Raw genomic sequence first — 23,560 nt, forward strand, 5'->3', positions numbered from 1 at the left:
CTGCCTCTTCAGAATATAAGTCTGTGAGCTCTTCTCTCTATTCCAGTCAATACAAAAACAGATGAGACAGTTTAGAGTAGGCAATGAACAGCTGGAGATTTTCAGGAACAAATTACCAACATTTATTTAAAAACAAACAAACAAGCAAACAAACAAACAAACCCAAAGTTACTATAACATAAGCCTGAGGGAAAATGAGGTGATTTGGGAAATAATCTATTCTCTAATGTAAGTGCACCAGACGCAGGTCTTCTGGAACGCCTCGGCTCAGCACCCCCACACTTCCTATATATTTCTGTTCCTCTGATTTACCTGGAATCCATGAATCTGGGGGAGAAAAAAAAAAAAGGATCCTGTAAGGAGCTGATCAATTTTGGGTCCCTCATTAGAAAACTATCACACAGCCATAGCATCAATGAGGATGAAATAAATAGGTCACTGAGGAACACTTCTGAGTAGTATCTTGAATTTATTCTCAGTTTACTAAGGTTCAAGTTTCATGCTGAATGATTACTTGCAAGAGTACTTGCTAACAGCATCCCTACTAATTTTCTGGTTTTAAATTTGAGAACCTCCGAAACAGAAGCCCGTCACCTCCAGCAACAATTTTTAAAATACTTAAGGCTTTTGTTTTTTAAAAGTAATTTGTAGCAGTACTTAGTGTCCAACAGAAACCACTCCGTCTGTTAAACAATATCTCGACTGCAAAGCTTCTCTTACTGTTGGTCGATAGATAACGACATGGCGCCGTCGTTATCACCGTGGCAACAGTACCCAGGACTATCAGAGGAAAATTGCACATAGAACCGCTGGCTCTTGAGCAGCCATGCCTCAGCTTCCTCTGGAGTATGCTTTTTCTGCAAGTCTGGTGTGCCCCAGGGTACCACCAACCCAGCGCGGCTCCAAGACTACAGATGGATTTCACTCGAGTCCCGATCTTCCGGAACTGTTCATTCCACCAACAGGCACACCTGCCCGGTCCCAAGCACTGCTCTAGGTACTGAGGATGCAGCAGCGAGTTAATTCCAGTGCCCGGGAGGGAAATCAATAAACCAGCTAATGAATACATGTCAAGGTGCAATGCACACAATGGAGAACAGAGAAAGCAGTGAGCCCTCCTTTGTACCTGCTTCTCAGTTCCCCCGCTGACTACCAGCTTTGGGCACCAAGTCTCTCTGGACATCCCGCGCTGGCACCGTGTCCGGCACGCAGCAGCAGCCCAGAGAACGTCTGTCCAGCGAACCAATTCCCTCTTAGCTCCCCATTCAACAAAGCTTTCCTGGGCCATAGGCCAAAGGACTTAAGTGGGCTGCAAAGTCCACGAAGCCCCAAACCCGGAGGGGACCACGCACACAAGGGAACCTTACACACTTTTTAAATAATAGTTATTTTGGAGAAATAATCGTGCGCTGGAGACGGAAGCCCTGGGGCCGGGTGTGGGCCTCTGCTCCCACGCGGGCGGCGGGGCCGAGGGACGGCCGACACGTGGTCCCCGCCTTGACACGGGAGCCCCGGTCGCGAGAGCCCGGCCCCGGCCCGTCTCTGCCACGAACGGCCGCTTTCGGCCGCGGCCTTACGGAGGCGCCGGGATCGCTCACCTAGGCTGGGAAAGGCGGACCCGGGCCGACTCCAGCCCCGCCGCCACCCCTGATGCAGGAACTCGGCGCCCGGCTACCGCGTTGCCACGGCAACTCAACCACCGCCTACACCGGAACTGGAACCGTCGCCTGGAAGTGACCCCTTCCCGGCGTTCCGCGGAACGCCGAAACCCGCCCACTCCCTTCCCCAGTCATCCGGCAGTATCCCAGCAGGCCCGTCTACCCTCCGGAGGGAAGTCGTCTTCCCCCTCGTTTCGCCTCTCCTTGCATCGGAGCGTGACGCTGATGGACATTCACTCTCTCCAATCAACTGACAAAGCGACTGCCAGCGGCCAATAGTAAGGCTGTAGGATGCGGCTTAAGTTTAAGGACCGCCTCCAAGCTGTCGGGGCCGGACGAGCCACATGATTGGTAGAATCGAGTAAGTGCAGGCTAGCGTTGTCCAATCACGGGGAGAAGTTCGGAGCCAGCCCAATGAGATCCTCCGGGGGCGGGCCGAGCTGCCGCGGGCCCGGGGAAGAGCTACGGGGCGGGGGGGTGGGGGGCCGAGCCGAGGTCCCGGGCCGACGAGGGGTCCGGCGGGCGTGCGGGATGAGCGGATCCCTGAGCCGGGCGGCGGCGGCTCTGCTCCGCTGGGGGCGCGGTGCGGGCGGCGGCGGTCTGCGGGGCCCAGGCGTGCGGACGGCGGGCTCGGGCGGCGGCGGGGGCGGCTCGGCGGAGCAACTGGACGCCCTGGTGAAGAAGGACAAGGTGGTGGTCTTCCTCAAGGGGACTCCGGAGCAGCCCCAGTGCGGCTTCAGCAACGCGGTGGTGCAGATCCTGCGGCTGCACGGCGTCCGCAACTACGCGGCCTACAACGTGCTGGACGACCCCCAGCTCCGGCAAGGTCAGGGCCCTCCGGGTGGGGGGCGACGGGCCGAGGCCGCTCGGCGGGGCTGGGGTGAGCCGCGCAAGCTCTGGGGGGGTTCGAGCGGGTCGGGGCACGGGCTACTGCTCTGTATTCGGGGTCGGGTGGGGGCATGATTGACTTGAAGTGGGTCCTGAGGATCTGGGCATCTGGTACTCTTGCCGACTTGGGCATTGGGTAAGTCCTAGCTGTTCACCGGTCCCCACGCTGAGCCGAGAGAGGCCTTTTGGGGCCAGATCGCTCAGGCTCGGTCCGAGGAGAGTGGTGGGGAAGGGGGGCCAAGAGGGATACGGTAAGAACCACTAGAAGGTAGGCACTTTGGGGGACACGTTGAGGGAGTTGGCCTGTCTCGTGGTAAGGAGCTGGTGCTGTTGATGGTAGGGGGAGGGCCGAAGTTGCCCTTGTCAGAGGCTGGTGGGGTCAGAGACTAGCCTGGTGCCTCAGGGCTGGGGGTGTCAGGAACCATCCTCTGTTGTTGCTACGAAGAGGGGGTGGACACAGCTTTTGGACTGGTCTTAGTGGGGATCACTTGGTGTTGAAGAAAAAGACATGAACTTTGTTTTTAGATACTCGAGGACAGGGCGGGATTGGGGGGGGCTAGGGCTTGGAGAGGCTTGTGGGGAGAGGGATGAGGAATGACCCCCGGGCCTTAGCTAACTCAAGGGTGGAGCTCAAGGAACCTGGGGCCAATCAGGGTGTGGGGCCAGATGCAGCAGGTCCTGTGGCTTGTCGTTGGCTCATGGGGAGGAGGGAGGGCCCTGACAGCTAATAGTACCTTTTATGCTGAGCACCATGCCAGAAACCTTACATGTATCTCAGTGGGGGAGGAGGACAGGGCCTGCTGCTTGGCGAGCGTCCTTCCTTGGTCAGAGTTGGTGGAGAAATGGGGAGGCTGTGTGTGTACCTCCTAGCGGGCGGCTTAGTATCCTGCATTCCAGTTAGAGACCTCCAGTGGCGGAGTCCTGGCATCTCCCTGAGCCTAGTGCTATTCTTTAGTTACAGTGTTCTAAAAACAGTTTCACCAGGCACCAGGTTCCCCGTTACTCTACATTTAGAATTCTACAGTTTGTTATTACGTACTTAGGACTGTTGTTCTCCGGTTGGAATGATCAGCCCTAGTCCTCCCTCCTTGACCAGACAGGCTGGTGTGGTGGAAAGGCTTGGGGCTGGAATCTGGCTGCAGCCAATCAACTGTGCAACCTTAAACAAGTCACATTACTGCATTTTCCTTTTCGGTAATAGGAAGATAAGGAAACCAAACTTGACAAAAGTTTTATGAGGAAAAATAGAGAAAGTAAAACTTTTTAGAAAGTGCCCATCATTTCATCTGGAACGCAGAAGGCACCACTCAGTAGGAGGCTTTTTATCATTTGGAATCTGTGGTTCTCAGAGTCAGTATTTTTTTCCCCAGATTAATCCCTGGGAAACTCTTGGGTTTTGGTGGGTGGAAACTAGGAGGAGGGAAGGCAGGTTAACATTACCAGCTATGTGTGGTATTGCCCTGTATGAGGTTCCTAATCCTTGTTTGTTGTTCTCCTGCTCGAGTGCCACTAGGCACCAGGTATCTAGAGTGTCGCTAGGCCCTGGGGTGTTTTTCATGTACAAGGGGGGGAGCTGCAGTCCTCACCCAGCAGCAGGCTGCTCTGCTTCAAAGATAAGATAGCGGTGGGGAGGGTGTGTGCTATGGTGAGCGCTGTGAATTGTGTAAGACTGTTGAATCTCAGATCTGTACCTCTGAAACAAATAATGCAATATATGTTAAGAAAAAAAAAAAGAAGATAGCAGGAGGGGAAGAATGAAAGGGGGGAAATCGGAGGGGGAGACGAACCATGAGAGACGATGGACTCTGAAAAACAAACTGAGGGTTCTAGAGGGGAGGGGGGTGGGAGGATGGGTTAGCCTGGTGATGGATATTGAGGAGGGCACGTTCTGCATGGAGCACTGGGTGTTGTGCACAAACAATGAATCATGGAACACTACATCAAAAACTAATGATGTAATGTATGGTGATTAACATAACAATAAAAATTTAAAAAGAAAAGATAAGATAGGGGAAACTACTCCGCAATCTTTCTGCGGGGACCTTGCCACAGGTACCCTGCAAATGGCTAGGAGGACTGTTAATAAAAAGTCGCATCATTGACAGCTTACTTAGTATAAGGTTTTGAGGGTCTTTGGTTTGTGGTTTCTGTTCTGCTTATTTTTATTCTTAATTTTTTTTTTAAGATTTATTTATTTATTTTAGAGAGAGAGAGCGAGCACAGAGGGGAGGGGCGGGAGGAAGAGAAATTAGGACCTGAACATATCTTCTTAGGGGGCATAATTCAACTCACAACACCAGTCTTTTCTTTTTTAAAGATTTATTTATTATTTATTTGAGAGAGAGAGAGAGAGAGAGCAGTGGGGAGGGGGCAGAGAGAGAGGGAGAGAGAGAATTCTCAAGTAGACTCCCACTGAGTGAGGAGCCTGACTCAGGGCTTGATCCTACAACCCTGAGATCGTGACCTGAGCAATTGGTCAACTGACTGAGCCACCCAGGCACCCCATGTTCTCCCGTTTAACATAACTGGACATGGGGTATACTGGAATATAAGAAGAAAATAGGAGCAGAAATAAGAAGGTTTACTCATAGCACTTAGGTTCCTGTCTTGCGTGTCATGCGTCTGGTTTCCAGTCTCACGTTCAGGTGTTTAAGCAACAGCAGCAGGAATTTAGCCCTTAAATTGCTTGAGCGTTGAGTTTCATCATTTTCATTCCCAGTTTGTTTCATACCAGATTATTATCTTGGTCAATAAATATGTTGCATATATATTGGACATAACACACACCTCTTTGGTGGCTTACAAAAATAAACATGCTTGCAAGTATTAACCTTCAGACAGGGGCAGGGTGGTGTGAGCACGTTCCCATAGCGGGGATTAGTTTAGTCAGGGTAAGACTTTATAAAAACATGACGACTCTTCATCTCTTTGCTCTCTGCACCCTTGAGTTTTACCGAGAGAAGCTGACAGGCTGTCCGATGCTTGCTTTTGGTAGCCACAGATACATCTGTGCACCTTTCCCAGACCCAAGGTCACTGCTTGTAACTGGAGAGGGGCTCCTGCAAAATTGCCTTTCCTTTTTTCTTGTGTCAGAGCTTTACGAAGGGCCTGAAGCCCGAGGAACACCCGCAGACGCTGGCTTCTTGTCCCTGATGTGTGATGCAGAGAGGTCTCAGCCTGTGACCCAGGGAACAAAGATGACTGTGAGGTCTTTCTCAGGTCTTTTCTTTTTCCTGTTGATCTGGAAGACACACAGAAGGTGGCCACAGAGGGACTGGGTCCCAGTAGACAGATGTCAGCATATCCTAATCCTGGTCTAACAAAGAATCTCTTTCATTTTTCTGTTGTAAACGTAACACGCTCATTGAAGAAACTTGGAAACACTGAAGGTAATAAAGAAAAGGGAAATTACCTGGAATTCCATATCCACCATTATTAACATTTGGATCTAGCTTCTAATCGTTTTTTTAAAAAAATGCATTTGAGATCATGCGTATCTGGGCATAGTATTTTCCCTCCCGAGAGCAGGGAACATGTCTTATGGCTCTGCCTGAGTACCTTGTGTATTGCTTACGCAGAGCGAGCTTTCCATGATTTTTTTTTTTTTAAAGATTTTATTTATTTATTTGAGAGAGAGAATGAGATAGAGAGAGAGAGAGCATGAGAGGGGGGAGGGTCAGAGAGAGAAGCAGACTCCCCGCTGAGCAGGGAGCCCGATGCGGGACTCGATCCAGGGACTCCAGGATCATGACCTGAGCCGAAGGCAGTCGCTTAACCAACTGAGCCACCCAGGCGCCCTCCATGATTTTTTTTTAAAAGATTTTATTTATTTTGAGAGAGAGCGAGTGCACATGTGCACATGGGGGGGGAGGGGCAGAGGGAGAGAGAATGCTAAGCAGGCTCGTCACCCAGTGCAGAGCCTGACACGGGGCTCAATCCCAGGACCCTGAGGTCATGACCTGAGCTGAAACCAAGAGTCAGACACTTAACCAGTCAGATGCTTAACTGACTGATCCATCCAGGTGCCCCTCAATGATTGTTATAATGAATAAGTAAATACTATTATTTGTCATATCATAAACTCTGTTCCATGCTCTTAAAAACATAAACACTCTTAAATTTCTGCCTGTTCAGATCACCATTGTATTCCTTGTGTCAAAAGCAGTGTCTGTTGAGTGAATAGCCATTATCCTATTGCTGAGTGTTTATTAAGCATTTGAAAATATACTCGGCCTTTTCAGTATCAGGGAGTTCAAGGCAACAGAACCAAGTCCATGACACTGGCAAATGGTAGAAGTCAGATTAACAGGTGGTGTTTCTGGGCTGGTGTGGTGGATGCGTGACATGCTGCAGATGAGAGCATAAAAGGGTACCAGCGCTTTGGAGGAGAACTGTCAGTACCGGGTCGGGTTGAAGGTGAACGTAGCTGAAGACCCAGCTGCTTTCCTCCTGGGTATACGGTCTAGAGGGGGGGTTGGCAGACTTCCCTTGTCAAAGGCCAGAGAGTAGATACTTCAGTCTGTGTGGATCCCACTCTGCTGTTGTGGCATGGAAGTAGTCAGAAGGTACGTAAATGGATGGGTGTGGCCGAGTCCCAATAAAACTTTATTTACGAAAACAGGAAGTGGACCACATACGGCCCAATGGCCATAGTTTGCCACCCCTTTCTCCAGAGGAAGACCCCCTGTATTTGAGTTAGAAGACAGATATAAGGGTATTCATGACGCATTGCTTGTAATAATGAAAAATTGGCAAGAGAGGATCTTGGTCTATTATCAGGCTGGATAAACAAACTGTAGTGTGGTCATGTGGTGGAAAACGAAGTTGTGGCCAAAACGAACTAGATCTAGATGGATTCCATGTGACTGTATCTCAAAGAATACAATGTTTAGTCATGAAATAAATTGCAAAAAAGGTAACTATGGCACAATTCCATTTGTGTTAAAGGTGTGAAGCAGTCCCACGTGTTGTGGATACACATGCAGTGCGAGTGTATCATGGGCAGGGGTGACATGCCAGCCACAAGCCAGAGGCCACCTCTGCCGGTCTAGAACCTGGCCTTTGGACTCCCAGAAACCTGGATGGAAATCCAGGCTCCACCATTTGCCAGCACTGTGACTTTGGTCAAATACCCTCCCTGAGCCTTGGTTTCTTCATCTGTAAAATAGAGATAATTATGCACTCCCTGTAGGATTTTTGCAAAGGTTAAGTGAGGTTGTGTATGTAAAATACTTAAAAGAGTATGAAATTGAGTAACCCTTAGCTCAGCAAATGAGTATTTTCATGCTGCACGGCATACATGATTGGTATTTTTCCTTTATTCCTCCCCATTGCGTGTATTTCTCAGAGAAGCATGACTGAAGGGTGGTGTAGGGGACATCGTGGTGGAGAGAATATCCACCTTGTACCTGGAACTGTGGGAGTTTAATCCCTTCACTCATTTCATCTTCGTATTAAATCCATGAGGCGTATAGTTATTCCCACTTCAAGGGTAGGGAAACTGAGGCTAAGAGATTAGCAGATTTATCTGATGCTGCATTAACAAGCTGGCAAGCCAAAGCCGGCTGACCCTAAGCGGGTGCCCTGTTCACTCTGTCACTGGCCCCTTCCCTTGCTCTCAGCTCCGATGATCTCCTGTGGTACTGACGTCATTCTCTTTGCTGGGAAGCTAGAGGAGGGGAAGTGACTTGCCCAAGGCAGAATTAATCTGCATCAGAATGGGAAGCTCCTCCTATGGTGAAAATCTACCAAGAAAAAAAGAAAACTATAATTATGGTGCCCCTATAATTTGTTGTCCAAACTGGGAACGAAGTCTAATGTTCTGAAATGTGATGAATTTTGAAAAGTCTCTTTTGAAAGTTTTGGAAGGGAACTTTCTAATACCTCCCCCACTCTGGTTTGATGCTTTGGAATATTCATTTTTTTGGTGGGGCAGTAGGTATCTGTAGACTGATTTTATAAAGACTGCCTCCTTTCTTACTCCCAATTCCTCTTATTACCCTGTTATATAACTTAGCAGTCAATGTTTTTTGTTCCAAATTGAATCATTGTCATCTGTCATCTGTAAAATATGATTACCATTAAAATCCATTTTTGGATATGATTCCCTAATTTTTAAGAGTTTCTCTCTCTGATTCTGAATTATTCGGAGTGAAATTTGTAAGAACTATCGCTGTATGTTGCAGTTTTTGAAAATTAAAAAGTGAGAGAAATTAGCCGTGTCTAAACAATTATATGTGAATTGACAGGATTCATTTTCATTTTCAACTTATGAACAGTGGTCTTTTATTATTGGAAGTTACTTGCTTCATGCTGTAGGAATCACTTGGCTATGTCTTTAAATATTTAAACCTGTCATCGGACTTTTAAAAAATGGAAACCAGTATTTTTTTTGACGAGGCCAAAGGTCTTTGCCTTGATACCAGCTGCCTGTGAAGCTTGTTACCCTAAAACCGAAGAAGCAGGTTAAGTTTAAGTTTGATAAACTTATCAGCCAGTAGGCACCATGGCCACTGTCACAGTGCCATCATGGGCTTTGAGGCCGGTTCTCCTGAGTTCTTGTTACAAGTTATTCGGCAAGAGAGCCTGGCCCCAGGGTCTGGAAGGAGTCTGTCTCCCCTGCTTGTGCCTGTATGTGTCAGATGTTCAGGATGGTTGGAAAGCCCACTTGTTTGGTAGTTTTAATGGTAACAGTGGATCCTGGCGGCGCACATCCTCTTCCCTCCAGTCTGGACATATGACCTGTAGCAAGGTGAAGCTTAATGAACGAGACGAGCCTGAAGCTTTGACTGAGTGTGGTACTGTAAACGTGGTTGACGAGAGCAACATATTCTTCTGCTTTGCAAAGATTTTATTTAAAAAAACTACTTGGTAGGATTGGATGTGTGTCGTTTGGGGTGAACCTCAGATGGCAAATTTATTTTCATATTTGGTGTGTTTCAAAAATTGGAGGCACTCACTGAAAGAATCCATAGATATTCATTGTCTTGGAAGGCTTAACGCAATGTATTACTAATTGAAAAAGACCCAGATATAAAACCATGCACATAAATGGTTCATGCTTTGAGAAAGTTTCAAAGAATTAAAAGAAATTCATATTTACTTTAAACATGCCTTAATTGCCACCCCCACTCTCAGTCAAAAAGATTTATAACTGGCTTTGTTGTGGAATAAGTTCTGATAAACTTACTTGAGGATAGAGCTTTTAAATATATATATATATAAAACTTAAATGCTGAGTCATCTATGTAACACCAAATATCAGGATTCAGGATGAAAAACTTGATCAAGATATTCTAATATATCTAGATATTTGGTACTATAAAGATATTCTGATGGTTAATGGAATTTTCCCTTTATTAGTAACCCCCATACCTCTAGCTGATTTTTTTTTTTTTTAAGACATCCAAAGTGGCTTAGAAGTGTGCTTTTCTGGGGTTGTAATGTACAGCATGGTGACTATAGTTAATAATACTGTATTGCATATTTGAAAGTTTTTAAGAAAATAGATCTCAAAAGTTCTCATCACAAGAAGAAACCTTTGTCACTGCGTATGGTGATGGATGGTGACTAGGCTTACTGTAGTGATCATTTTGTAATATATGCAAATATCAAATCATTATGTTATAGACCTGGAATAATATAATGTCATATGTCAGTTACACCTCAAAAAAAAAAAAGTTAAAAAGTATGCTTTTTGGGGCCTACGATATTGTAACCCTTTCTCCATAGGGGAAGTCTGGAGGAGAAAGATAAAGCCCTCTTTTGGGGGGGGCCTTCTCTAGTGTTCTGGTTTAGAACAAAGTCATTATTTTTTTAGAAGGTAGTGACTTTTAAAAGAGAAAAACACATTGCATCTTAGGACTTGTGATTGAGTCCTATGAGTCATTGGTGATTTTATTTAGAAAATAAATGTTTGATAATAAGTGATAGGGTATCAAGGACCAGTTTTTGTATTTTTAGTTTGTTTACATGAAAACCACCACTTGAGCCATTTTTAATTTGCATAGTATTGTATTTTGTTTGAAGAATCTGTTGACTTTTCTGCTTTATTTTGTCTGCTTATTTTGGCCACTTAAAAATACCTTCCTATCTGTAGAAGTATAAAAATAGCAACTATGATCTATAGTGATTAATTGTCATATGTCATGATTTTGATCATCCTCTGTTTTTAATAGGACCAACACAGATGTTTTATGGATGGATATATTTTTAAAAGTGTCTCTCATCTGTAGAAAGGAGGTGGAATGGTGTGGAAGAATGTGAGGAAAGAGTAATATTTTGTCTTAAGATTGAAACCACATTTTCTTCCCACTGTTTTGTTAAGACCATCAGCCCCATGGTCCAGAACTGAACAGAACAATCATGTGGCTGCCCTGTCCTAGGAGGCACCTCATCTCTGTGTGTCCTCAGAACGATTCGCACACAGGACCAATCACATGCATGCTGGTTGGTTGCTGTGAGCTCTTGAGAACAGGGAGGGGGTCTCTCTCACCCCGTGGCCCTGCACCTGGCCCAGGACATGGGCCTTAACCGAGCTTTGGGCCTTTCCTTGCTTTGACTCAGTCCCTGCAAGTTCTGTCTAAGCCAAATCAGCCTGCCCCACGGAGAGCCCACCCGTGGGGCTGAATAGGGTGAGGGCTGCAGTCTGCCATAGGAAAGAGATTGTCCTCTGGGTAAGAGGATTATTAAAAATAAAACCCAGTGACTCAACATCTTGGTGCTGTTCACCAACCCAGCCAGGCACGAAAAGCCTGAGGTGAGGCCTGCCTCATCTGGCAGACATACTGTGATGGACCCATGTTAAGTAGTCCATTTGAAAATGAAGTCTTAGCATTTAAGTTTTGTTTCACGGAATCCATGTCTGGCAGATGAAGGGAGACTATGGCTTTGTACCTCTGGCGTGACGTACTTCCACCAGTCGGGTTGTCTGCCATCGGTCCCTGTTGACGGTCTGACAGCTGTCGTTGCAGGGCCTCACCTCCCCGGTACTCAGGAGAACCTCGGGAGGTGGGGGTGGAAACAGGTGGGCAGTTGAGTGACTTGTGGGAGGCCTCACAGTTGGTATTCAGAAAAGGTAGCGTTTACACAGTGATCCAGTTGACTCTAAAGCCCCCCTACTCTGTGGCAGACCCGTGGTTCCCCAAGGATGGGGGGACACAGGGGAGGGACACTGGGTGTTGTGCTAGGAGCGGGTAGAAAACAGATTTTGTCACGAAAAGTTCAGCTCTGAGCATTTAAATGACACCTAAATGTTCTTTCCCTGCAGGCATTAAAGACTATTCCAACTGGCCCACCATCCCGCAGGTGTACCTCAACGGCGAGTTCGTGGGGGGCTGTGACATTCTGCTGCAGATGCACCAGAATGGGGACCTGGTGGAGGAACTGAAAAAGCTGGGGATCCGCTCGGCCCTCTTGGATGAAAAGAAAGACCAAGACTCAAAGTGAGGGCGGCCCGGGGCCTCCCCGAGTAGTAGGGGGCTGTCGGCGCCGAGCCCCGCTGCCAGCAAAGCCGTACCGATTCTGATTTTTGCTCCTCACGTGGCAGCTGCTTGCACCAATCCCTCCCGTTTGTAAGCAGTTGGGTGATTGTAGTGTGTCTGGGGTTTGGGCTGCGCATATTCGATTGTGAACTTAATTATAACCACTGCACTGTAATGATTCAACGTTGTATTATGATATTGTTGTAAACAAAATCTGTTCTTATATTGTCATTTGCTCTTCGCCTGATTCAGGAGTACAACCAGGAGCTTTTGAATCATCCTTATCATGAATCCTCTGCAAATGTGTCAGTTGGCAAAGATAATATATCCCCCCCACCCCCCACCCCCGATTTGTCATAGCTGCTTCTGTTAAGAAAAATGATGGCCGAGGAAGAAGATGTGGGAACTGGGGCGTTGTTTTTTACAATAAACTGCCAACCCAGGGATTCCGTGCGTGAGTTGTTAGTTCTGAATGGGAGAAAGTCTGTGCCTCAGTCTGCTCGGGGTGCTGTCACACAATACCACGGACTGGCCCGCCTATAGTCCACACGTGTTCATTTCTTAAAGTTCTGGAAGCTGGAAGTCTAAGCTCAGGGCTCCAGCAGATTAGGTCTCTGGCGAGGGCTGTGCCTGCCTGGTTCATAGGCAGCCTCTTCTCCCTGTGTCCTCATGAGGAAGCTGTCTGGGCTCGCTCTTGGAAAGGCACAAATCCCACTCACAAGGACCCTACCCTCATCTACTCGCCTACCAGAGGCCCCCACCCCCACCCCCAAACCACCACTCTAGGGGTTAGGTGTCAACATAGGAATGTTGAGAGGACACAGACCTTCAGTCTGTAGCAGTCTAAGGATGTTGAGTGCCTGTGACCTCTTTTTGGAAATTAAGAGTGATTCTCATACTCAGTTAAATTTGACATAAAAATAGCTATCAAGCTATGGTCTAATTCTCGAGGGGAGGTAAGCGTTGCAAATGCTGAGTGGTGTTGACGGTGCAGTTGGAGGCCTGGGTGTCATGCCCAGAAGTGAAGTGGCCCTGCTCGCCCACCTCGGGAGTCTGCTGCTCGGCAAACTGCACTGCCATCAGCTAGGGAGAAGTCACTGGTAGGCCTCCAAAGAAGGGAATCCACTCAGCATTTTCTTTCTTAAAAAATACAGTCTTTACATGATACTGTATAGCGAAAACCCTAAAGATACCACCAAAAAACTACTAGAACTGATAAAGGAATTCAGCAAGGTTGCAGGATATAAAATCCATTGCATTTCTAGCCGCAGAAAGAGAAGAACACTGTCCCATTTACACTTGCACCAAAAATAATAAAGTACCTAGGAGTAACACTTAAGCAGGTAGGTGAAAGATTTGTACTCTGAAAACTCTTAAGACATGGATGAAAGAAATTGAAGACACCACAAACAAATGGAAAGACATCCCATGCTTACGGGTTGGAAGAACAAATATTGTTAAAATGTCCATGCTACCCAAAGCAATCTATAGATTTAATGCAATCCCTATCAGAATAAATATTGTTAAAATGTCCATGCTACCCAAAGCAATCTGTAGATTTAATGCAATCCCTATCAAAGTACCAATAGCATTTTTCAGAGAATTAGAACAAACAATCCTAAAAAGTTGTATGGAACCACAGAAGACCCCAAATAGCCAAAGCAATCTTGAAAAAGAAAAAAACCGGAGGTATTACAATTCCAGATTTCAAGTTATATTACAAAGCTGTAGTAATCAACAATATGGTGCTGGCATAAAAATAGCCTTATAGATCAATGAAACAGAATAGAAAAGCCAGAAATAAGCCTACGATGATATGGTCAATCTTCAAGAAAACAGGAAAGAATATGCAATGGGAAAAAGTCTCTTCAACAAATAGTGTTGGGAAAGCTGGACAGCTACATGCAGAAGAATGAAATTGGACCACTTCCTGTCATCATACACAAAAATAAACTCAAAATGGATTAAGTATCTAAATACGAGACCTGAAACCATAAAAATCCTAGAAGAGAGCACAGGCAATAATTTCTCTGACATCGGCCTTAGCAATATCTTTCTAGATACGTCTCCTGAGGCAAGGGAAATAAAAGCAAAAATAAACTTGGGACTACATCAGATTCTGCACAGCAAAGGAAACAACAAAACTAAAAGGCAACCTACTGAATGGGAGGAGAAGATATTTGCAAATGACGTGTCTGATAAAGGGTTAGTATTCAAAATACATAAAGAACTGCTACAACTCAACACCCAAAAAACAAACAATCCAATTAAAAAGTGGGTAGAAGACATGAACAGACATGTTTCCAAAGAAGACATCCAGATGACCAACAGACACATGAAAAGATGCTCAACATCACTCAACATCAGGGAAATGCAAATCAAAACTACAATGATCCATCACCTCACATCTGTCAGAATGGCTAAAATCAACAACACAAGAAAGAACAAATGTTGGTGAGGGTGTGTAAAAAAAAAGGAACCCTCTTGCACTGTTGGTGGGAATGCAAACTGGTGTGGCCACTGTGGAAAACTGTGGAGGTTTCTCTAGTTAAAGATAGAACTACCCTATGATAATCATAACACTGGGTATTTACCCAAAGTATACAAAAACACTAATTTGAAAGAATATATGTACCTCTGTGTTTATGGCAGCATTATTTCCGAAAGCCAAACTATGGAAGCAGCCCAAGTGTCCATTGATAGATGAATGGATAAAGATGTGGTATATATACAATGGAGTATTACTCAGTCTTTTTTTTTTTTTTTAAAGATTTTTTATTTATTTATTTGACAGAGAGAGACACAGTGAGAGAGGGAACACAAGCAGGGGGAGTGGGAGAGAGAGAAGCAGGCTTCCCGCCGAGCAGGGAGCCCGATGCGGGGCTCGATCCCAGGACCCTGGGATCATGACCTGAGCCGAAGGCAGACGCTTAACGACTGAGCCACCCAGGTGCCCCGGAGTATTACTCAGTCTTAAAAAAGAATGAAATCTTGCCACTTACAACAACATGGATGAATCTAGAGAGCATAATGCTAAGTGAAATAAGAGAAAGACAAAAACCATATGATCTCATTAATACATGGAACTTGAGACAAATACCATATGATCTCACTAATATGTAGAATTTAAGAAACAAAGCGGGGTGGGGGGGGGCGTGGAATGCCTGGGTGCCTCAGTCGGTTAATCATCTGCCTTCGGCTCAGGTCATGGTCCCAGGGTCCTGGGATCAAGTCCCACGTCGGGCTCCTTGCTCAGCAGGGAGCCTGCTTCTCCCTCTGCCTGCCACTCCCCCTGCTTGTGAGCACGCACTCTCCCTCTCTCTGACAAATAAAATCTTTAGACAGATTCAAGTTCCTATGATCTAAAAGACAATAAGCATACAAAACTCCATGTCCTCTCTTTAAAAAAAAAAAAAGAAAGGCGGGGTGGGGGGGGTTGCGGGGAGACAAACCGGAAAGACCACACAGCAAACCAGACTCTGAACTATAGAGAACAAACAGATGGTTGCCAGAGAGGAAGAGGGTGGGCGATGGGTGAAATAGGTGAAGGGGATGAAGAGCACACTTCTTGAGGAGCACTGAGGAATCTATGGAAGTGCTGAATCACTATATTGTACACCCGAAACTAATATGACACTGTGTTAACTATGCTGGAATTTAAAGAAAAAAAAAGATTTGGCACGTGAAAATAAAAAATAAGGTCTTTACAAAAGGAATAACTGGAATCACAGCAGATATTCTTCCAATATGCAGTATCTTTGTGTTTTTTCTTAAATTAAGATTTATTTATTTATTAGAGTGTGAGCAGGTGGAGGAGGAGGGAGAGCCCGTGGCTGAGAAGCAGACTTGCAGCTGAGCACGGAGCCCAACGCGCCGACTCGGGGCTCAGTCTCACAACCCTGAGATCACGACCTGAGCCGAAATGAAGAGTCGGTCACTTAACTGCCGGAGCCACCCAGGGGCCCCTACAGTATCTTTTTACACGACTCCGCGTTTGTCCTTCCTGAGACTGCGGAGGCGGAGCTGGAGGTGAACCTTACAGTGGCTCCTGGGCAGAAAGCCTGACCTGTCACCAGGTGCCTTTGGATCCCCAGAGGCCTTCATTCATCTCTGGGGCCTGAAGCAGGACGTCTGTTGGAATTGCGTTTTCCCAGTGGCAAATGTAAGGAAGAATGCAGTTTTTCATGAGCAGACCAGGAGTGACAAGGAAGGAGGGAGGGCTCATTCCCCAGAGCTGTTCTAGAGGCTTGTTCTGTGTACTTAGTCTGCTTGAGTGCCTCTTGAAGAAGCTCTGAAAACAGACGGACGTAGGTAGGACTGACCTTCTGGGTTCCTGCCACCATCCCTCCCCCAGAGGCTTTGGGATCCAGAAGAAAGGACAGTGGGAACCCCACCCCTGATTTACTGGAGACAGCCCCGTCGGGTTAGAGGACTGCTCCTAGCCCGCCACAGAGCCCAGGGCTCCAGAGAAAGAAAAGCAGATGGTTCTCACAAAAAGGTTTTTTATGACCTGAATTCTGCCCTGCATCCCATCAATACCTTGGTGTCAGCTCTAAATTAAGAGTTTCCGTAGACCCCTAGACGAGGCTGGGGCTCCGACAAGTGACCTTGTTTTGCAAATGGAAGTGTGGCCACTGGAAGGAAGGCTCAAGGTCTCCCCTGAGCTGCGGTAAGGAGGCGAGGGGCCAAGGTTGTGACCTTAGCCTCTGGAGAGAATATCATTGACAAATCACATGGTTGCTGGATGAGCACCAGGCGTGGGGCACACACAGGACTGCACGACTCTTCTTCACCTTCATTTCTGACGTGTAGTCGGTACTTTAACATAATTTTGCCCTTTTTTTGGCTTTTCCTTAGATCTGCCTACATGCCCTTAGGGTTCATCTGAAAAATGAAACAGCGAGAAGATCATCAGGGAAACATCACTGTAAGAACCCCCCCCAGAATAGTAGGACTAGGGGAGGGCTGCCGACTGAAGGATCTCACTCAGACGCTCATGAATCACGGTGACATCCTACCCGTCGCCAGAGCTTCAATGTTTAAGGAATCACTGAGCTCTACAGAAACAGAAATGTTCTTTCCAGAAGTTAATTAATACTTTTTTCCCCCTATATGCTTAACGAGTCTTTACCAAGTGGAAAATTGAAGATGCTATCTCCTGTCAGTCTGAATAATTGTAATGATCTGCATAATTAGAATTCACTGTGATAATTAGAATGGTGACACCAAAGTTCCTTGTACAAACAGCGGTATCACACGCTATCTATTTGAAAATGCAAGGTCCGCTTCACAGCATTTCAGCACAGCACGTTCGGCTTGTATCATTGTGATTTATTGGCTTATTGTCACAGCCCCGAAGTACTGTGTTAATAGACCCTTTAGAAATAGCGGAAGTCATTCTAGAAGCTTAAACGTTTGCATGATTTCAGGCAGTTTTTGTTTCCTGAGTTGGTAGTTATATACATGTCATTGCACTTCATTTAAGCAATGAGTGTTGGAGATAATTTGGGACGGAAGGTAAATTTTAAGAAGTCTCTGGGGCTTGGGGCGCCTGCCTTGGCTCAGTTGGCTCAGCGTCTGACTCTTGATTTCAGCTCAGGTCATGATCTCAGGGTGGTGAGATTGAGCCCCGAGTTGGGCTCTGCGCAGGGCGTGGAGCCTGCTGGGGATTCTCTCTCTTCCTCTTCCTCTGCCCTCCCCACTACCCCACTCTCTCTCTCTTTCTCTAAAACAAACAAAACAAAACAAAGAAGTCTCTTGGGTTTGTTGTTATTGGCCCTGTCGAATTTACTTGTGCAGAATCTGGGGCATCCAGCTTTCCTATAATTAATAAAGCCACAGCAGCTAGCTTGAGAGAGAATTCTTGGAAATGCATTCAATAGCTTATTTAGATATTTAGAAATTGTATCTTGAGAGGGTGGGGTCCCAGGAGAGATTGTGCTCAGAGTTCAAGGGGAACAACCTTTATGTTGGCAAGGTTTTGCTGAAGTAAATATTTTATTTATTTATTTATTTATTTATTTATTTATTTATTTATTTATTTGTCAGAGAGAGAGCACGAGAGCCCAAGCAGGGGGAGCAGCAGGCGGAGGGAGAAGCAGGCTTCTCGCTGAGCAGGGAGCCCGATGTGGGACTCGATCCCAGGACCCTGGGATCATGACCCAAGCCAAAGGCAGACGCTTAACGACTGGGCCCCCCCAGGCGCCCCTGTAATGGCCTTTTTCTTGGCTTCGCTCAGGGATCCCCTATGTGTGGCATACGTAGTGCTCAAAAAAACCTGTAGAACATGAGCCAAGAATTCTTTCTCCAATCCTTTTGGACAGGTCACAAGTGCTAGGTTATGGGTTTACCAGCCTAGCCCTGGGCAGCGAGCGGTAAGGTCACACTTCCTGGGATCCCATCCCGACGCTTGCCGGGTATGCGACACTTCAGAGCCACGAGTAACCTCCCCTTCCCACTCGACTGAATAGGAGAGTAGCCAATGTCACCTGTGTCAGGCTTATTAAGAGGCTCAAATGTGAGAGTCGCCCTCAAGAGCATGGCCCACAGTGAGCTCTCAGGATAAGGTAACCCCTAGAGTTCCCTTGGACCACATGGAGACTTCATGTTGTGGTATCCTCTCCACCAGCATTTTAAGACCTAAGGGAGTATAGGTAAGTCCATATTTATCAACAGATCCTTGTGAATGGCTGGTTGCCCCGGGAGCATGGCGACTCGTCTTTTTTTTTTTTAAGGTAAATGACAAGATTTAATACTTGTGACGATCTGCTCCGTGGAGCGCATTTACCCCAGGGGATAGGAGGGCCTCAGACAAAGAATTCCCTGCAAATTACCTTCCCAAGATTACAGTTTCACTGACTGCCACAGAAGTTTTTTTTTTTTGGTCCATTTTCCTCCAACATTTTATTATGAAAATGTTCAAATATATAGAAAAGTTGAAAGTGAACTCTCATTCAGCCACCACATACTTTCCATAATTGTTAAAATTTTGCTAGACCTGCCTTATCACAAGGCTATCCCTCTGTCTACCTGTCCACCCAATGAAGCTGGCATCTAGGTTAAGTTGCCAACATCAGTGACCTTCCCTTAAATGCCTCCGCATGTGCGTCATTAACCAGAGCTCAGGATGTGCTGGTGGGGATTTTTAGGTAAAACATACATAATGTTGCACTTGACTCCGAGGCGCACCATTCCACATCGAGATGCACAACGTTCCGTTCCCTTAGAAAGTTCCCACCCGCACCTCACCCTCACCCCCACCCCACAAGCAGGAGCTATTGATTTTTTTTCTCCCAGAGTCACAACCCACTTTTGCTACTTATATCTTACTATAGGTTTTAAAAAATATATTAACTTTTATTTCATACAGTGGGAAGTCTTAACCGATGGATTATGCTTTTATTGTGCGCAGTTATTCTTGAAAGAACACCGTTGAACCCTGAGTCGATTCTAATTTGTTAGCAGCAAGGATTGTGATACTGGGTTGTCCTGTACCTAATTAACAGTTTTCACAGGGATCCATTTTGCCAGGAAAAAAAAAAAAGAAAAGAAAAAAGAAACGACCCCCGGTTCATAGGTACTTAGGTGATGAAGTTTAGAAAGTATTTCCAGATGACTGGTGTCTGTCACTAGTCCTGAGCAGGCAGGGGTTTGGTGATCAGCAACCACAGATATACCAGCCCCCCAGGGAGTTCATGCTGAGCCCCCAACTCTGCAGGGGTATGTCTTCCTGCCCTGGACCCAGGCTGGCCGGAGCGAGCCTTCTGCTGGGAGTCAGGTGCGGCAGGGCCGGGGCCTGACATGGGTGTCCGAATACTTGGCATCTGAAGGGGAACTTGGCAGTGATTCAGTACTTGGACAAGGAAGCTGGAATCCCGAGAACCTAGCATCGCATTTCCCACCATGCTGGCCTTTTTTCTTTTTTATTTCTTTAACTTTACCCCATAATTCCATAGCAAAAGCTCTTTAGAATGATTTTTGGGAGAGCAGAACACGATTTCGGAGGAGAGAACAGAGGATGGTTTCGGTCCCACCCGTCCAAGCCACTACAGACTGGGTAGACTTTCGAAAGGCCTGGTTTGGCAGTCGGAACAGGGGAGCCCCAAAGGTGCCCGTGTCCTAATCCTGGACCGTGTGACTGTGTTGCTGGGAGCTTTGCAGATGCGGTCTAGTTCAGGATCCTGGGACGGGGAGAGGACCCTGGATGATCTGGGTGGGCCCAGCGCATTCACCCGTGTCCTAGGAGAGGGAGGCAGGGTCGTAGGCAGAGAGGAGGTGGGATGTCAGCGGCAGAGAGAGGAGAGGTGGGCTCTGCAGATGGGGAAGGGGCCAAAGATGTCGATGGCCTCCGGAAGCTAGGACAGGCAAAGGGAACGGCTTCTACCTTGGTTGCACCCCCTGCCCCCTGCCCCGCCGCCTTGAGGTTGGCCCAGTGAGACTGATTTCAGACATCTGACCTCCAGAACTGTAAGAGAAAAGATTCAGGTTGTTTTAGGCCATCACGTCTGTGGTGCACCAGGAAACGCATACGACTGGCTACCTGGATTTTTATGGGAGGCGCCACGTGGTATGAGTGGCCAGGGGTCAGGGGACAAACATTTAGTGAACCCCTACCGTGTGCCAGGCATTTAGACCCCTAATAGACTCGTCACAAAAGGCCTGCAAATGTGGGATAGGATCTCTGCCTCAGATGACAAAGCAGACTGGGACGGGTCGGGTGACTTGTCCAAGGTCACTGCCTCGCAAGTAGCAGGACTGGGACTTGAGCGGAGGTCCTCCTACTGTGTCACACGTCAGAGGCCTGGCCAGATAGTCACATGCTCAGCATGGTGCCGGCTGGGTCTAGGAGGACCGCCCTGAGGAAAGCCTGCTCCCACTGCTGAATTCGGTCTTCACTTCCCACTGAAGCCCGTAGCAGGGGAGGCCGGGGCTTTTGGGAGACCCTCCCCGGCCATCCACGAGTAAGTGTGTGAGTATTTGGACTTCTCTCCTCTAAGGCCACACAGCTTGGGGTTGTGAGCCTGTCTTCTGATATGCTCCCCTATGGCCGACACTCAGGATCTCCTTACTGATGGACAGACAGGGGACAGGGTCCTGGTTCTGAGTAAGACAGGGACAGGATGACCATAATGACCTGGTGTCTCAGGCCTCATCAGGGCGTCCCCAGCCCAGGGGGACAACCAGGCACAGAAAGCAGCCTGCAGTGAGGCCGAGGAGGCTGGGGCCCCCCTGGTGACCGGTGTGCAGAGAGCAAAGATCGAGGGGCGTGGGAGAGGCAGGGGTGAAGCGGGGAGTAGTGGGACATGAACCTGGAGGGGTCCTAGGAGCAGCCTTCATGCCACCCATGGCTGTTGACTTTTCATGGGGGAGCAGAGGGGAACTTTGGGGAGGCCTAGGCAGAGGCTCCAGCCCGAGTTGGGGCGGCTTGCTGAGAAGCCATCATGGCCAAGGACACTCTAGGGGTGCAGAGGGGGCCGTGTGCGATGAACAGCACTGATGGGAGCTGTCTGGCCGAGGAGGGCTGGGCCCGCCACCTGCCCTCCCTCCCTTGCTGCTAGAGCCCAGGACCCCACCCGGCGTCCTGCTGGGGCTCTACTTGGGCTCCTGTGGTGACTGGCAGCCCTCCAGGCCCCTGGGACTCCTGTCTGCTGGGAGTGTGTCTGTGCGCCTGGGGCCCCGGGGTCTGGAGACTGAGGGGCTGAGGAGTAAGCACCTGCACTGCGGACCTCCAGTAAAACCCTGGCACCCAGCTCAGCTGAGCGCAGCTGGTTGGCAGCCCTCGGGACATGTCACATCTTTGCTGGAAGAATCAGGTGCTGTCCCTGCGGCTCCCCTGGGGACGGAAGCTGGCACTCCTGACCATCTTGCATGGACTCTGCCCTGTGTACCATCTACCTTTCCTTTCCAAATGATCTCTATCCTGTCACTGTACAAACCACATAACAGCTTCCGTAAGTCCCGTAAGTCCTGCGAGGTGGTCCTGGGGACCTCTGGCCCTGGGGAGGATCTCCAGCTGGCTGGGTTGGGAAGCCCCAACACTTTTCTCGAAGAGTAACCGGACCTCGTTAACTCATTACAGATTACCTCCACCATGACCAGCCTGACCTCCGGACTCGTGGACCCACGACTCTCCCCATGGTGGGGCCGTTAGCATAGCTGGGTCAAGACTGGGATGTTTAGGCAGAGACTTTTCTAAAGACTTGGGGAACAGGCACACTCAGAGTAGACAGACGGGCTCACGGGTACAGCCTCTGAGCCTGGCCCCGGTCACCGTGGCCTTCCTTCCTGGGCCAGACCCATGATGGTCCCCGCCCCCAGACACTTACACTGGCTCTCTGCACCTTGCAAGGTCCAAGCCAAGAGAGAAACAGTTCTAAGCCCTTTCTTTTGTCTCCCTGGAGCCAGTCCCTGAGCTGGGATTTCCTGTCTGAGTTCCAGCCTCCTTCACGCGAGGTGTCCCCTGGGAACAACCTCTGACCATCGGCCAGTTATCCACCCCCCGGGAAAGGGCCCAGGCGGGGTGGGGGGGGGCGGGGATTGTTCTGCAGAATGACCTTGGGCAAGCTGCAACTTTGCTGTGCTTTTCAAAGTCACCTGGGTTTTCTTCTATTCATTTAATGGATTGTTTACATTTGAAGACTTTACGCAAGTGTTGACTGAGGTTAGAAGAATGGGTGGGTGAATGTAAATACCGCCAGAAAGCAGGGACTTGGGCTGAATCCAGCTAAGAACTGTGAACTGAAATGAGCGACCCTAGCTAGCTGTATTCCAACTTGAACGGAATCACTTTGTGTTTCCAAACACTCAAATATATTAAATATACATACACCACAACTATCTTAATTTTAACGTTGATTTTTTTAAAAGATTTTATTTATTTATTTATTTGAGAGAGAGAGAGCATGAGCTGGGGGAGAGGCAGAGGGAGAGGGAGAAGCAGGCTCCCCGTGGAGCAGGGAGCCTGGTATGGGGCTCAATCCAGGGACCCTGGGATCATGACCTGAGTCGAAGGCAGATGCTTAACCGACTGAGCCACCTGGGAGCCCCAATTTTAACATTGATTTTAAATTTACCAATGAGGGTGGGGTGCCCGGGTGGCTCAGTCGGTTAAGCGTCTGCCTTCAGCTCAGGTCATGATCTCAGGGTCCCTGGATTGAGCCCCATACTGGGCTCCCTGCTCTGCGGGGAGCCTGCTTCTCCCTCTCCATCTGCCCCTCCCCCTGCTTCTGCTTGCTCTTTCTCTCTCATATAAATAAATAAAATCTTTAAAAAATATAAACAAATTTACCAATGAGAGCACTGAGGCATAGAGAAGTTGAGTGGCCTAGGGACACACAGCTGAAAAAAAAGTGAAAGAACTGGGTAATAAGCTCAGCAAGCAGCTCCAGGGCCCATAATCATAACTGCTACACTGTTAATTTAGTTACATATAATGTATTATAAAACATATGTATTTAAGCATATTGCTTTCCCCCCCACTGTTTATGAAACACTATTAAAACACTCCATCTGCATTTTCAATATCCATGTCTC

General features: G+C 47.7%; 1 protein-coding gene and 1 non-coding gene across 2 annotated transcripts; one reads left to right on the forward strand and one right to left on the reverse strand.

The window, feature by feature from the left end:
- Nucleotides 1–643: 643 nt before the first annotated feature.
- On the reverse strand, nucleotides 644–917 carry LOC116633434. The gene has a single exon (XR_004299712.1).
- Nucleotides 918–2,110: 1,193 nt separating this feature from the next.
- Nucleotides 2,111–13,445, forward strand: GLRX5 (glutaredoxin 5). The gene is made up of 2 exons (XM_032405873.1): nucleotides 2,111–2,484; nucleotides 11,815–13,445. The coding sequence occupies exons 1-2, from the start codon at nucleotides 2,190–2,192 to the stop codon at nucleotides 11,991–11,993; spliced, it is 474 nt and encodes a 157-aa protein (XP_032261764.1). The 5' UTR covers nucleotides 2,111–2,189; the 3' UTR covers nucleotides 11,994–13,445.
- The last annotated feature ends 10,115 nt before the right edge of the window (nucleotides 13,446–23,560 follow it).

The sequence above is a fragment of the Phoca vitulina genome, unplaced genomic scaffold, assembly GCF_004348235.1.
Source record: "Phoca vitulina isolate PV1807 unplaced genomic scaffold, GSC_HSeal_1.0 scaffold7, whole genome shotgun sequence".
Lineage (NCBI taxonomy): Eukaryota > Metazoa > Chordata > Mammalia > Carnivora > Phocidae > Phoca > Phoca vitulina.

What these genes read in the sequence shown, in the direction of transcription:
- GLRX5 (XM_032405873.1), top strand. Translation starts at nt 2,190, where the DNA reads ATGAGCGGATCCCTGAGCCGGGCGGCGGCGGCTCTGCTCCGCTGGGGG. An exon ending in CGACCCCCAGCTCCGGCAAG is followed by an intron (nt 2,485 to 11,814) that starts GTCAGGGCCCTC and finishes CTTTCCCTGCAG; the next exon opens with GCATTAAAGACTATTCCAAC.